Below are 16,526 nucleotides of genomic sequence, written 5' to 3' on the forward strand. Positions count from 1 at the left end.
CATGTGAGTCCATGAGTTCATCTGACTCTGGGGAAGTAGATAAAGGGCCTCATTGCCAAAATCCTGAAGTATCCTTTTAAAAGAGCTTTTGGTGGTGGCTTCTTGCTCATGATATATGACGCCGTTACTGGATCAATTTGGCAGGATCGTCTTGAGACTTATCTTGTCATGCAATTCCTCAGACAAATCTTCAGTCACTCTGAAGAAAGTGGGAGGCTGACTGTAGAGACACGCTCCTATATATAGGGGGAGCTGTACTCCCATTGGCTGGAGTGCATGCATAATTATTTTGTCAGGCTATTGGCTGCCTAGGCAGTGGGCTAGACCACGAGCAGAAAAGCCCCACGATATAGAACAAGCTGCACATAATGAATATGGATAATAGCGTCAGTGTAATTGGTGTGCCAGGTCAGTGCAAGTATTTGATGTGGACATGAGAGAGGATGACAGCACTGCAACTGGACAGGAAGTGCAGGACAAATTTCCATCCGTATTACTAATGGCTTTTTTCTGATATCAGGCATAGCATTGGTGTTTATCCTCAACATGAAACAGCTATAGTACATTAGCAGGCTTCATTTACATAAGTGAAACATTTGTGTGTGTGTGTGTGCGTGTCTTTATCTACTAATTAGGAAGACTTCCCGCATGACAACAAAACTTTAATCACCTGTTCTCATTCTGTACAATGGATTAAAGTGAGCTAAAATAAATTAATCTCTGCCTTTTTTGTTGAGTGCTTCAACTTCTTTCTGCCTCCTTTTGGAAGTTTTTCTTGGTAAGCCCATCTCATCCCTCTACCAATAACTCGACTGTAGTCAGTGATAACAGGATGTTTTCCACTACTGCCCTCCAAACAACACAAAAATACCAGATAAAGATAGTCACATCTATGTACTTAGACATACGGGCTCTGCTGGATTTCTAGTTATCACACATCCTTCCAATAATCCATTTGTCAGCAGCACGGGGTAAAACATGTATATAAATCTCAAGGTGAAACTGATGTGTTAGCCTATTTGTTTACTTTCTAAACAAAGGAATTAAAGGACAACATTCCAAGGCCTATTGATAGCCTAATAATAGCTTATTATAACATATTTAATAAATGTCCAATACATAGGCCCTACAACACATATTTTTTAGATAACGATTCTTAAATGTGATTTATTAAATTGAATAAAACTTAACTTAGCAATACAGCACTTTTTAAAATTGTTATTATATATATATTTTATATTTCCCCCCACTCCAGATACAAACTTATACATACAAACAACAACTTACAGAGGATCACAAACAATGACTAAATCTCATCTGCCCAGACCCGCATGCTCACACCCCTATCCCTAGTGCCTGCATTATTGTTTGCCACTTGGCCTTAAATTGTACAAATTCATTTTCTCGGTCCCCCATGCTATTTCAATAATAAATCATTAGATTTTTTAACGATACGTTAATGATGGCAGATTGATTGATTTTCACATTTTTAGTATAAGTTATTTCAAGATGAGTGATGAAAAGATAATCATCCAGCCCAAAGTGGAGGTGTCAAGATACCAATGAAACCTAGAGGTCAAACAGGGAAATGGTTCCAATCGTTTTTCCAACATTCAATTTTCCCATAAGAGGTTTCAGAAAACACCAAAAATATGGGCTGTGTTTCGTGTAGGCTTACCCTGGCATGACTTTTTGAAAACCATATAAATCTCTCTCAGACAAGGTGACATATATTCGGCTCTATTTACTCTGTTTCGAAAATGCTAATTAGTATCAAAGTAGACATCACGCAAGACTACAAATACCTGCAAACTCCTGCACATCATCTCTAGCTGACATCTTTGCTAACAGGTATTGTGTCAATTTAAAATTTGCACAAGACAGTTCACAGAATTGTTCATTTAAAGAAACGTAGCTTATTTATTCATTACTACATTTAGCTAAAATGAGATCGTTATAATCCAGAGATTCTTACCTTTGCCTCGATTCGGCAGACTCGTCCAAATCATCATGGCATTTGTAGTTTTTTATGATAGTCACATTAGCAACTAATTAGCATTTCATTTCGGGGGGGGGGTAAATACAGGCAAATATATTGATAAAAGCCACCTTGTCCTAGAGATTTATAAAAACGTCACGCCAGGGTAAGCCTACACAGATCACAGACCTTATTTTAAGTGTTTCTAAAAAAAAACTTAGAGAAAAAAAAATTGTGTAAAATGATTGGAACCATTTTCCTGTTTGACCGCTAGGTTTTATGGGTATTATGACTCATACTGTGGTACTCTATTGAGTATCTCACTACACCCCCATATGCATGTCTTAAAATATGCAGACAAATTAAAAGTACATTTACATTGTAATACTTCTGACAGCCAACTGTCTAGCTCCGCCCATAATTTTTGGACTTCATAGCGTTCCCAGAAAGCATGGATTACTGAGTCATTATTAGTTTTACACTTAAGACATGACTTTGCTGTAGAATGTGTGAATTGTGTCTCTTGTATAATAAATTCTATACATTTGTTTATACTGGCTTAATTTTTGTTAACTGTAATTTTGTTAGTTACGCTCGAGTTTTTGCTCGCCTGAGTTATACCTCATAAGCTGCAGACCATACGATTGACCAAGAGAGTATTAATTTATATTTTTCGTAGCTGTCTATTTACCAACACAAACCGATGCTGGCATTAAGACCACATTCAATGAGCTGTATAGGGCCATAAGCAAACAAGAAAATGCACATCCAGAGAAAGCACTACTCACTAGCTAAATGTCACACCGTGATCAGTTTCACCTGTCCTCGTGATTGTCTCCACCCCCTCCAGGTGTCGCTTGTTTTCCCCAGTGTATTTATCCCTGTATTTCCTGTCTCTCTGGGCCAGTGTATTTATCCCTGTGTTTCCTGTCTCTGTGCCAGTTCGTCTTGCATGTTTCCAAGCCAACCAGCAAGGACTTTAAACAGGTTAACCTTCACAAGGCTGTGAGGCCAGGCCAGGATGTGTACTCAGAGGATGCGCTTACGAGCTGGCAAGTGTCTTCACTGACATTTTAAACCTTTCCCTGACCCAGTCTGTAACACCTACATGTTTCAAGCATACTACCATAGTCCCTGTGCCCAAGAATGCCAAAAACCTGTCTAAATGACTATTGCCCCGTAGCACTCACATTTGTAGAGTTCAACACCATAGTGTCCTCCAAGCTCATCACTAAGCTCAGGACCTTGGGATTGAACACCTGGACTTCCTGACAGGCTGCCCGCAGGTGGTGAGGGCAAGAACACATCTGCCACGCTGACCCTCAACATGGGGGCCCCTCAGGAGTGAGTGCTTAGTTCCCTCCTGTACTCCCTGTTCACCCTCGATTGCCTGTCCGAGCACGACATTAATACCATCATTACCTTTGCTGATGACACAACAGTACTAGACCTGTTCACCGAAGACGATGAGACAGCCTATAGGGAGTAAATTAGTGTTCTGGCAGTGTGGTGCCAGGACAACAACCTCTCCCTCAACGTCAGCCTGACAAAGGAGCTGATTGTGGAATATAGGAAACTGAGGCTGAGTACACCCCATCCACATCGCCCTTAGATCCTCAAAAAGTTATACAGTTGCACCATTGAGATCACCTTGACGGGCTGCATCACCGCTTGGTACATTTAAACATTTCCTCTCTGTATTGTTGTGAAGTAAATCAATAAGCTTTTTACTGTTGTTTACGAAGCATGTGACCAATCAAATTTGATTTTAGAAAAGATCTGTGGTGTTGAAAGAGGGTCTCAAAGGAGCATAGGATGTTTAAAGGTTTATGTGTGTGTGCACATCTCAGTCACCATATCTCAACCCAATTGAACATTTATGGGAGACTCTGAGATAGCGTTTTCCACCACCATCAACAAAACACCAAATTATGGGGGCCTCCTGGGTGGCGCAGTGGTTAAGGTACTGCAGCGCCAGCTGTGCCATCAGAGTCCCTGGGTTCGCGCCCAGGCTCTGTCGTAACCGGCCGCGACCGGGAGGTCCTTGGGGCGACGCACAATTGGCCTAGCGTCGCCCGGGTTAGGGAGGGCTTGGTCGGTAGGGGTGTCCTTGTCTCATCGCGCACCAGCGACTCCTGTGGCGGGCTGGGCGGCCAAGGTGGCCAGGTGCACGGTGTTTCCTCCGGCGCATTGGTGCGGTTGGCTTCCGGGTTGGATGCGCACTGTGTTAAGAAGCAGTGCGGCTTGGTTATCGGAGGACGCATGACTTTCAACCTTCGTCTCTCCTGAGCCCGTATGGGAGTTGTAGCGATGATACAAGATTGTAGCTACTACAACAATTGGATACCATGAAATTGGGGAGAAAAAGGGGTCAAATTTTTAAAAAAAACCAAATATGGAATTTCTTGTTGCAGAATTGTGTCACATCCCTCCAATACAGTTCCAGACACTTGTAGAATCTATGCCAAGGCTCATTGAAGCAGCTCTGGCGGCTCGTGGTCCAACAAGACGCTTTCTGTTGGTTTTTCTTTTCTTCTGGCAGTTACCTTTATATTTCATGCACATGAAAGGTTTACCTTACAAGTACACCTTTTCACCTGTGACAACCTATTTTATTTTGTAGATTATAGGCTGTTCACTGACCCTCCATATATTAGTTGAGTATAGCTCCATCTTCTGGGCATATGCTATGCACTTCAGGTAGGGTTTACAGGGACTTTTTTTGTTTCCACAAGAATCACACAAATGTCCGTAGGTTCCCTCATACTGGCAGGCCTATTTTATTTGAGGTTTTCATTAAACCGTCCAAATGATTACCAATGATGAAATACATATCAATGTTTTCTCCCCATCTCATTCATATTGCTTAAATAACAACACCACACGCCATGAAAGTGAAACCAAGCTATACAAAATCATTATAGTACCCATGCAGTGAAATACATTTAAAATTCTTTAAAAATATAATATACAAATAATCAAAATCATTCATTACAAAAAAGGATGTCAGGTTCCACATGTCTCCTCACATCTGCTCCCCTTCAGTGCAGGATGTGATGGTCATCAGTTGTTTACAAGGTACTGAGAAACTCTTTGACCTGGATGAAAAGCACATAACAAGCTGTTAGCACACAATGAATATGGATTAGCGTCAATGTAATTGGTGTGTCAGGTCAGTCTAAACATTTGATGTGGACACAATATGGAGCAAAGCTTAGACGTGCGAGAGGATGACAGTACTACCACTGGACAGGAAGTGCAGGAACAATTTACCTCAATGTGTGTGTGTTTTACTAATTTATTTTTTGATATCAGTTGTAGCATCTGTGTTTACCCTCAACATTCAATGGCTACATTAGCAGCTCTTCAGGCCTCATTTCCATAAATTAAACGTTGAGTCTGTGTGTGTCTGGGTGCGTATCTTTATCAACATCCCTCTACTAATAATTCAACTGTAGTCAGTGATAACAGGATGTTTTTCACTACTACCCTCCAAACAGCATGTTTCAAAAATACCAGCAAAATATAGTCACATCTAGATACTTCTGAAGACACTGCTGCATTAAAAACAACCACTTTCCATGAAAAACAAATGGGCTGTATTCTTACCTTTTCCACCATGTCCGCACCCTTGACCTGGTCAACTTTGAAATCTTCGTTAACATCTAGCGTCAGAATGGGCACGTTATTCAAATACTTATACTCCATGCTGTGGGTCAGGGCCAAGAGGGAATGGGACATACGGTTAGTGACAACAACGCAAGACACACACACACACACACACACACACACACACACACACACACACACACACACACACACACACACACACACACACACACACACACACACACACACACACACACACACACACACACACACACACACACACACACACAGACCGCTTATGCAATAAACAACATATTTTTTACTCAGGTCAGGATTCTTGATGGTTGTTTCCTTGTTATTGAAAGGTTATTTCATTTAAAGCCTGGATCTGCAGTTGCTTTTCACAACAGAAGCTGATTGTGTTGAGAGAGAAAAAATAGAGTTTGATGGAAAAACAGGGGTTTGGCCCAGCCCTACTTTATTTCTTCACTCTCACAACAAAAGCATTGGGGCAGCTTCTGTTGTGAAAAACAACTGCGGATCTGAGCCCCGATCTGCAGTTTCTTTTCCCCACAGAAGCCGCCCCACTGCTTGTGTTGTGAGAGATACATTTTTTTGTTTGAACAAAAACATGTGGGTTTTGTCCAGCCATAGCCGCTGGACTGGGCTTGGGGAAAGGTGCGTTTTTGCGCTAAATCCCACTCACTCTAATGACCTTCATTGTCCCTCATATCCCCAAGCCAGCCCAGCGGCTATGGCTGGGCCAAAACCAATGCTTTTGTTCAAACTCTATTTTTTCTCCCTCACCACACAAGCAGTGGGGAGGCTTCTGTTGTAAAAAGCAACTGAGGGTTTAAGCAGAAATGGCTTTGTAAGGGAAGACATCCATCTTTGTAAGGAAATTCACAGCTCACAATAGACCTCAGAAACAAGCCTGTTTCCTGTCTCGTCCACCTTAATCTTGTTCCCACACTTCCACCCAAATGCATAAAGCCTGGTGGACCAACACATCAAACTTGGCCTCCCTCGTACACTAGCACACCACAAGCACAGAGCCACGACTCAGTCGTGTGATTCCCTCAAATTAAATGATGACATATACTTTACTCACTAGATCACTCCCATAGAATTTTATGGTCACTTCCACTAAGGCCAACTTTGAGTGGTTGATATCCCAGTCTTACATGTGATGTGCGCAATAGCCTGGATACGAGGTTACATCCATCTATAAAATGTAAAGGTTTAAGCTTTTTATTTAATGCTCCTACACACACATGCGCAGACACACATCCCTGCCTCAACCCACTCCCTTCCTCCCTCACAATACCAACACTCCCTTCCTCCCTCACAATACCAACACTCCCTTCCTCCCTCACAATACCACCAACAGTCCCTCCCTTCCTCCCTCTCACCACATGGTTTTGTGCTGCAGCCAGCTCTCGTGTTTGAAGTGAAGTTTCTCCAGGTACTCCAGTGGAATGCCCTGCTCCTCCTCTCTGCCTCTCCGATGCAGCCTCTCCATGCATCTCTACACACACACAAGGACCAGTGTAATTACATTGTTACCACACAGGTATAAGTGTACCTTAATTTAAATTTATTTTAATCTTCTTTTTAGCATGAGGTGTATTCCAGTACATTAAAAAACAATAGGCTACACTATATAATCAACTACAATGTAATTTAAATGTTTTGTACGGTAAGTTCCTGATGAACATGTAGTGAGGTCAAATTAGTTGCTGACCTCTGGTGCGGCTCGGAGGTAGATGATGCCATCCAGCTCGATGTGTTTTCCAAACTGTTTATGGAGCCAGCCGTGCCAGTCCTGGTAGATGGACCACTCTGTCTCGTTCAGACACTCACTCTCATACAGGTTTGCCGCAAAGATGTACCTGGAAACAGACCCAACAACAACAAAAATGTACCTGATTTCCCGTAGAGCATGGCGCTTGCAATGTCAGGGTTGTGGGTTCGATTCCCACGTTGGACCAGTATGAAAAAGGTAAGAAAATGTATGCACTCACTGCTGTAAGTTTCTCTTGATACGAGCATCTGCTAAATGACTGAAATGAAACCGACACAACAACAACAAATCTGTTTCTGGACACAGACACAACAACAACAAAGCTGTTCCTGGACACAGACACAGCAACAACAAAGCTGTTCCTGGACACAGACACAGCAACAACAAAGCTGTTCCTGGACACAGACACAACAACAACAAAGCTGTTCCTGGACACAGACACAACAACAACAAAGCTGTTCCTGGACACAGACACAACAACAACAAAGCTGTTCCTGGACACAGACACAACAACAACAAAGCTGTTCCTGGACACAGACACAACAACAACAAAGCTGTTCCTGGACACAGACACAACAACAACAAAGCTGTTCCTGGACACAGACACAACAACAACAAAGCTGTTCCTGGACACAGACACAACAACAACAAAGCTGTTCCTGGACACAGACACAACAACAACAAAGCTGTTCCTGGACACAGAAACAACAACAACAAAGCTGTTCCTGGACACAGAAACAACAACAACAAAGCTGTTCCTGGACACAGACACATAATCTTCCGGCGCCAACAGATGGCCACCTCGCTTCGCGTTCCTAGGAAACTAATGCAGTTTGTTTTTTTACTTGTTATTTCTTACATTAGTACCCCAGGTCATCTTAGGTTTCATTACATACAGTCGAGAAGAACTACTGAATATAAGATCAGCGTCAACTCACCATCAGTACGACCAAGAATATGTTTTCCGCGACGCGGATCCTGTGTTCTGCCTTACAAACAGGTCAACGGAATTGATTCCATGCAGCGACCACAAAAAACGACTTCGTAAAAGAGGGAAACGTAGCGGTCTTCTGGTCAGACTCTGGACACGGGCACATCGTGCACCACTTCCTAGCATTCTCCTTGCCAATGTCCAGTCTCTTGACAACAAGGTTGATGAAATCCGAGCAAGGGTAGCAATCCAGAGGGACATCAGAGACTGTAACGTTCTCTGCTTCACGGAAACATGGCTCACTGGAGAGACGCTATCCGGGGCGGTGCAGCCAACGGGTTTCTCCACGCATCGCGCCAACAGAAACAAACATCTTTCTGGTAAGAAGAGTGGCGGGGGCGTATGCCTCATGACTAACGAGACATGGTGTGATGAAAGAAACATACAGGAACTCAAATCCTTCTGTTCACCTGATTTAGAATTCCTCACAATCAAATGTAGACCGCATTATCTACCAAGAGAATTCTCTTCGATTATAATCACAGCCGTATATATCCACCCCCAAGCAGACACATCGATGGCTCTGAACAAACTTTATTTAACTCTTTGCAAACTGGAAACCATTTATCCGGAGGCTGCATTCATTGTAGCTGGGGATTTTAACAAAGCTAATCTGAAAACAAGACTCCCTAAATTTTATCAGCATATCGATTGCGCAACCAGGGGTGGTAAAACCTTGGATCATTGTTACTCTAACTTCCGCGACGCATATAAGAACCTGCCCCGCCCCCCTTTCGGAAAAGCTGACCACGACTCCATTTTGTTGATCCCTGCCTGCAGACAGAAACTTAAACAAGAGGCTCCCACGCTCAGGTCTGTCCAACGCTGGTCCGACCAAGCTGACTCCACACTCCAAGACTGCTTCCATCACGTGGACTGGGACATGTTTCGTATTGCGTCAGATAACAATATTGACGAATACGCTGATTCGGTGTGCGAGTTCATTAGAACGTGCGTTGAAGATGTCGTTCCCATAGCAACGATAAAAACATTCCCTAACCAGAAACCGTGGATTGATGGCAGCATTCGTGTGAAACTGAAAGCGCGAACCACTGCTTTTAATCAGGGCAAGGTGTCTGGTAACATGACCGAATACAAACAGTGCAGCTATTCCCTCCGCAAGGCTATCAAACAAGCTAAGCGTCAGTACAGAGACAAAGTAGAATCTCAATTCAACGGCTCAGACACAAGAAGCACGTGGCAGGGTCTACAGTCAATCACGGACTACAAGAAGAAACCCAGCCCAGTCACGGACCAGGATGTCTTGCTCCCAGGCAGACTAAATAACTTTTTTGCCCGCTTTGAGGACAATACAGTGCCACTGACACGGCCTGAAATGAAAACATGCGGTCTCTCCTTCACTGCAGCCGAGGTGAGTAAGACATTTAAACGTGTTAACCCTCGCAAGGCTGCAGGCCCAGACGGCATCCCCAGCCGCGCCCTCAGAGCATGCGCAGACCAGCTGGCCGGTGTGTTTACGGACATATTCAATCAATCCCTATAACAGTCTGCTGTTCCCACATGCTTCAAGAGGGCCACCATTGTTCCTGTTCCCAAGAAAGCTAAGGTAACTGAGCTAAACGACTACCGCCCCGTAGCACTCACTTCCGTCATCATGAAGTGCTTTGAGAGACTAGTCAAGGACCATATCACCTCCACCCTACCTGACACCCTAGACCCACTCCAATTTGCTTACCGCCCAAATAGGTCCACAGACGATGCAATCTCAACCACACTGCACACTGCCCTAACCCATCTGGACAAGAGGAATACCTATGTGAGAATGCTGTTCATCGACTACAGCTCGGCATTCAACACCATAGTACCCTCCAAGCTCGTCATCAAGCTCGAGACCCTGGGTCTCGACCCCGCCCTGTGCAACTGGGTACTGGACTTCCTGACGGGCCGCCCCCAGGTGGTGAGGGTAGGCAACAACATCTCCTCCCCGCTGATCCTCAACACGGGGGCCCCACAAGGGTGCGTTCTGAGCCCTCTCCTGTACTCCCTGTTCACTCACGACTGCGTGGCCACGCACGCCTCCAACTCAATCATCAAGTTTGCGGACGAGGCTTGATTACGAACAACGACGAGACAGCCTACAGGGAGGAGGTGAGGGCCCTCGGAGTGTGGTGTCAGGAAAATAACCTCACACTCAACGTCAACAAAACTAAGGAGATGATTGTGGACTTCAGGAAACAGCAGAGGGAACACCCCCCTATCCACATCGACGGGACAGTAGTGGAGAGGGTAGCAAGTTTTAAGTTCCTCGGCATACACATCACAGACAAACTGAATTGGTCCACTCACACAGACAGCGTCGTGAAGAAGGCGCAGCAGTGCCTCTTCAACCTCAGGAGGCTGAAGAAATTTGGCTTGTCACCAAAAGCACTCACAAACTTCTACAGATGCACAATCGAGAGCATCCTGGCGGGCTGTATCACCGCCTGGTACGGCAACTGCTCTGCCCTCAACCGTAAGGCTCTCCAGAGGGTAGTGAGGTCTGCACAACGCATCACCGGGGGCAAACTACCTGCCCTCCAGGACACCTACACCACCCGATGTTACAGGAAGGCCATAAAGATCATCAAGGACATCAACCACCCGAGCCACTGCCTGTTCACCCCGCTATCATCCAGAAGGCGAGGTCAGTACAGGTGCATCAAAGCTGGGACCGAGAGACTGAAAAACAGCTTCTATCTCAAGGCCATCAGACTGTTAAAAAGCCACCACTAACATAAAGTGGCTGCTGCCAACACACTGTCATTGACACTGACCCAACTCCAGCCACTTTAATAATGGGAATTGATGGGAAATGATGTAAATATATCACTAGCCACTTTAAACAATGCTACCTTATATAATGTTACTTACCCTACATTATTCATCTCATATGCATACGTATATACTGTACTCTATATCATCGACTGCATCCTTATGTAATACATGTATCACTAGCCACTTTAACTATGCCACTTTGTTTACTTTGTCTACATACTCATCTCATATGTATATACTGTACTCGATACCATCTACTGTATGCTGCCCTGTACCATCACTCATTCATATATCCTTATGTACATATTCTTTATCCCCTTACACTGTGTATAAGACAGTAGTTTTGGAATTGTTAGTTAGATTACTTGTTGGTTATTACTGCATTGTCGGAACTAGAAGCACAAGCATTTCGCTACACTCGCATTAACATCTGCTAACCATGTGTATGTGACAAATAAAAAATTGATTTGATTTGAACAACAACAAAGCTGTTCCTGGACACAGACACAACAACAACAAAGCTGTTCCTGGACACAGACACAACAACAACAAAGCTGTTCCTGGACACAGACACAACAACAACAAAGCTGTTCCTGGACACAGACACAACAACAACAAAGCTGTTCCTGGACACAGACACAACAACAACAAAGCTGTTCCTGGACACAGACACAACAACAACAAAGCTGTTCCTGGACACAGACACAACAACAACAAAGCTGTTCCTGGACACAGACACAACAACAACAAAGCTGTTCCTGGACACAGACACAACAACAACAAAGCTGTTCCTGGACACAGACACAACAACAACAAAGATGTTCCTGGACAATGACAACAACAAAGATGTTCCTGGACACAGACACAACAACAACAAAGAGGTTCCTGGACAATGACAACAACAAAGATGTTCCTGGACAATGACAACAACAAAGATGTTCCTGGACAATGACAACAACAAAGCTGTTCCTGGACAATGACAACAACAAAGATGTTCCTGGACACAGACACAACAACAACAAAGAGGTTCCTGGACAATGACAACAACAACAAAGATGTTCCTGGACAATGACAACAACAACAACAAAGGACAGATGAGAGTGGTGTGCTTAGAAGCAATGTTAGAGAACTATTTCCTTGGAAGTAGAACTCTAAACCCTATCCTTGGTATCATATCTTAGACCCTATCCAATCTAAGACGACATGTAACGTTATCAAGGTTGACTCTCCTGGTGAGATGTCCTGTTCATCCATACCTGTCACTGTAGACGGAGCGCTCGAAGAACTGCACAGGGTTCTCTGCCTCTCTGAGCTTCCCATTGGTGGATTTCATCTGGGCGCGGACCCTGCTCATGCAAGCGTAGGTCTGGAAGGTGTAGGCCCATCTCTCTGGCTTCTCATACACCATCTGCAGCACGTTACTACCATTCTTCTGGGACATGGTCAGCTCCTGGGGACAAAGAGGAGAAGGTGGGTTTAATACTGTGGCTAAGAGAGATACAGTACCATTAAGTGTACTGTATACCTGTGCACATCAAAGAATACCAACCACAGAAATACCACAGCAATACAGTTATAATCAAAGAGTTACGAATCAAAGAAAACGCCGCAGCCCGTCTGGTGTTCAACCTTCCCAAGTTCTCTCACGTCACCCCGCTCCTCCTATTTTCAATGACGGCCTAGGAACAGTGGGTTAACTGCCTGTTCAGGGGCAGAAGGACAGATTTGTACCTTGTCAGGGATTTTAACTTGCAACCTTTCGGTTACTAGTCCAACGCTCTAACCACTAGGCTACCCTGCCGCCCCATTTGCAGCCTCCGCTGGTGTGTGTGTGTGTGTGTGTGTGTGTGGTTGGTTAGGTGGTCCAATCTGACCACAGGATACGGAATGTGTTTCCAGTTTGGTCACTGCACACATAACTCATCATTCAAAACCTCTCTTCAATTTCGGCATGGGTGTGGTCAGTGTAAAAATTAAGTAGCAATTTCCAGTGGTGGATAAAGTACCCAATTGTCATACTTCAGTAAAAGTAAAGATACCTTAATAGAAAATGACTCAAGTCAAAGAGAAAGTCACCCAGTAAAATACTACTTGAGAAAAAGTCTAAAGTATTTGGTTTTAAACATAGTTAAGTATCAAAATTCTATGTAATTGCTAAAATATTATACTTTAAAACTATAAGTAAAAGTATAAATAATTTCAATTATATTATATTAAGCAAGCCAGATGGCACCATTTTCTAGTTTTTTAAATGTATTTACAGATAGGCAGTGGCACACTCCAACATCATTTACAAACGAAGCATGTGTGTTTAGTGAGTCAGCCAGATCAGAGGCAGTAGGGACGACCAGGGATGTTATCTTGATAAGTGCATGAATTTGACAATTTTTCTGTTCTGCTAAGCATTCAAAAGCAACAGTACTTTTGGGTGTCAGGGAAAATGTATGTAGTAAAAAGTACATAATTTTAATTAGGAATGCTGTAAAGTAAAAGTTGTCAAAAATATAAATAGTAAAGTACAGACACCCCAAAAAACTACTTCAGAAGTACTTTAAAGTATTTTTTACTTAAGTACTTTACACCACTGGCATTTCTCAATGAAAACATCCAAAGGTAGCGTGTCTGATTCTAATGGTGGTGGGAGAGTGTTGGGGATGGGCATAGTACTTATTCACCATGTGGTGTAACAATGTCAGAATACCTCTTGATATTACAGTGGACAAACCCAGCTGACTATGTAGAGGGACTGAAATAGTAGGACAGACATATTTGACATGATTGAACTGAAGATTGTGGTGGGGTGATGTATGTTGGGTGGGGCAGCCAGGGTGTAGTGGTGATCAGTAGTGGTGCCCTGCCCCGTCACCATACTCAGCTGTTCAGGGTGGGGGCCATCTTTCCCCTGGATGTCTATTCGAACAGACACTGACCAGTGCAGAGTGGGACAGATGGCAGCTGCTGTATTATTCTAAACACAGCACATACTGTACACACACACTAGACGAGGACAGTATGTACCGTATACAGGGGGATTTAGAATACCGTAAAAAAAAAAAAAAAAAATGAATAACAATAATTGGCTGTGGGGTTGCGTGCTATGCCAACGCTTAGAACTAACTATAAGTTCAAGTTGCACCGCCAATTCCTTGTTGCTAAAACTCAAATAGTTAGCCTAATTTCAGTTTGTGACAAAATAAGATAGTATAGTGTAGAGGAATCATTGTACCATCCAAACCGCTGTGAAATATACTTTCAATAACCAATAATATTGTTGTTTCAGCTGTTTGAAGCTGGTGTACAAACCAGAGAGTAAAAGATACAAAAACAAAACTTAAGAATGGGGAGTATAGAAATAGCGCACATAGAACATATCTACCGCTTCTTAGACTTGCTTTCAAGTAGAATACTAGGTCTATAACTCATATTTCTATGTGAATTTGGTAAGGTCACCCAAAAAGTTACATATTGCCACTTTAACTATCTACGATGTGACAAATAAATTATCTCCAGCTCAGGAATCCAGCTATGCACTTGGTTTGCTAACTTGCTAGATATGTGGCTAGCTTGCAAGATCACACTTCTAGGTTACTGCAGAGAATCTGCTCACGGTAAATAAATACATTTGGAAAGAAATAGCGCCCCTTGTATGCACTGCCGGTAATACTGTATACTCCCTTATGATACAGGAACGGTATGAAGGTATTAACATCTCGATACCCCCAACCCAAACACACACACTCACTCTCAATGCACACTGTCATACTAAGGGAAGGCATGAAACAGAGCTGTCTATCATGCCACAGAGCTATCACACACACAGAAAAATATGTATCGACACAAGATTTACATTTTAAATATCCGTACACCAGGGGTAGGCAACCCTGGTTCTGGAGTGACGCAGGCACTTAATTTTTTTATTTAATTGACAAAGGAAGACCAGAACTGTTCAATTTACTGTTGAACTGTTGAATCATTAAACTGATCAATGAGCCCAGTTGGTCAGGTGTGGTGCCTAGTTAGAACAATACCCTGCATTACCTGTGGCACTCCGTGAAGAGGTTTGCTTACCCCTGCCATACACCCTGACTAAATCCTTACTAGCAGCTGTCCCATTATGACAACATTCAGGGTTCCTCTCTGACTGGTTTCTCAGTTCATTCCTCCAGGGATTAATGTTATCTAGGTTACGTTCAAAATGGCACCCTATTCCCTAAATAGTACACTACTTACATGACTACAGCACTATGGGCCCTGGTCAAAAGTAGAGCATTACATAGGGAATAGGGTGCCATTTGGGACGCATCCCTAATCTAATTTCTGATCAATTCCTGGTGTTAGTAACTGGATAGAACTTTAAAACACTAGGGAGAGAGCGGATAAATAACACTCTCTTCCACTTATCTATAGGTCAGAAATATTCAGCCCTGATCCAGACATGTATGCATGAGACATGCAAGTAGTGGCCAATCTTACCATCTGAAGTTGAACTCTTTGCATGGGTTAGTATGTATACCGTCTCTGTGTGTGTTCATTAATCACAGGTCAAACTCATTTGAGGGATGGGTGAAAGTTCGGTCAGATAAGCATACTGTACCTCAAACTCGCTGTGTTGTGTTTGTACATTGCACCACCTGGCGATGGGTTCCGGCACTACTTCCCAGTCTTTGCTCTGCTCTTCCAGAAGGCGCACGAATGTAGATTTGCCCGCCGCTGCGGAAATGATACTGAAGTCAGTTTCCATTTCTCCGGCTGCTATACAATTTCAAGTTCAACCATATCAATATCTATTTACAATCTTTAAGGACATTTCAGTTAAAAATAACTACAGTATTGTGACTACATTTCTCACTAGAATAACACGGAAGCCTTGGTGCGTGACATTAAAATAAAATGACTATGACAATGTGTTTAATCTTTACTTATCCTGCGCATCAGCTAACGTTACATTATTTTATTTAATCAACGCTAGCGACAAGGCACGCTCTATAGTTAAACGTTTTAGTTACGAGTTAGCTAGGGACAGTATAGCAATTGTATTACTTTTAGCAATCCTACATCCAATTTGGTGACCAGATTAAACTAGCATTTACTTACCAATGTTGCCTTCTATTGAAATTCGTTTAGTCTTGTCCATAGTGTCGTTTAAGAGACTAGGACCTGCTCTCTTCGGCGGCGTGGGGGACATTTTTATTTGATGTTTTAGATATGTGGTCTATTTGTCATGAACTCTAAGGTTTCGTTTCAGCTTTCTGGACTGTATCTTCAATTCAGATGCAATTGGTTCAGATGGCGCGTTGTGGCTGAAACTGGCGGCAACAGCTTAGTCACACTGTAAGCAGCCTATCATGGGAGTTTCCTCAAGTCTGTGG

At 43.2% G+C, this 16,526-nt stretch overlaps 1 protein-coding gene across 3 annotated transcripts; it reads right to left on the reverse strand.

Moving 5' to 3' along the window:
• Positions 1–4,734: 4,734 nt before the first annotated feature.
• dck (deoxycytidine kinase) lies at positions 4,735–16,479 on the reverse strand. 3 transcript variants are annotated; one of them, XM_035759264.2, is made up of 7 exons: positions 16,252–16,479; positions 15,752–15,867; positions 12,414–12,607; positions 7,332–7,479; positions 7,000–7,115; positions 5,588–5,687; positions 4,735–5,099 (listed from the first exon to the last, which is right to left on the reverse strand). In XM_035759264.2, exons 1-7 carry the CDS (start codon positions 16,340–16,342, stop codon positions 5,004–5,006), a joined length of 861 nt encoding a protein of 286 aa, XP_035615157.1. In that variant the 5' UTR covers positions 16,343–16,479; the 3' UTR covers positions 4,735–5,003. The 3 variants fall into 3 exon arrangements, with proteins under 3 accessions (XP_035615157.1, XP_035615155.1, XP_035615156.1); XM_035759262.2 differs by having other exon boundaries at positions 4,735–5,076; positions 15,752–15,909; XM_035759263.2 differs by having other exon boundaries at positions 4,735–5,076; positions 16,252–16,476.
• Positions 16,480–16,526: the final 47 nt, after the last annotated feature.

This window comes from Oncorhynchus keta, chromosome 9, assembly GCF_023373465.1.
Source record: "Oncorhynchus keta strain PuntledgeMale-10-30-2019 chromosome 9, Oket_V2, whole genome shotgun sequence".
Lineage (NCBI taxonomy): Eukaryota > Metazoa > Chordata > Actinopteri > Salmoniformes > Salmonidae > Oncorhynchus > Oncorhynchus keta.

Excerpts from the sequence above, each read along its gene's own strand:
- dck (XM_035759264.2), bottom strand. The coding sequence starts at position 16,342 with ATGTCCCCCACGCCGCCGAAGAGAGCAGGTCCTAGTCTCTTAAACGAC. Across the intron at positions 15,868-16,251 it reads TTCAATAGAAGGCAACATTG|CGGCGGGCAAATCTACATTC; the intron begins GTAAGTAAATGC and ends TCATTTCCGCAG. Across the intron at positions 5,100-5,587 it reads GTGCGGACATGGTGGAAAAG|CTTGTTATGTGCTTTTCATC; the intron begins GTAAGAATACAG and ends GTGTGCTAACAG.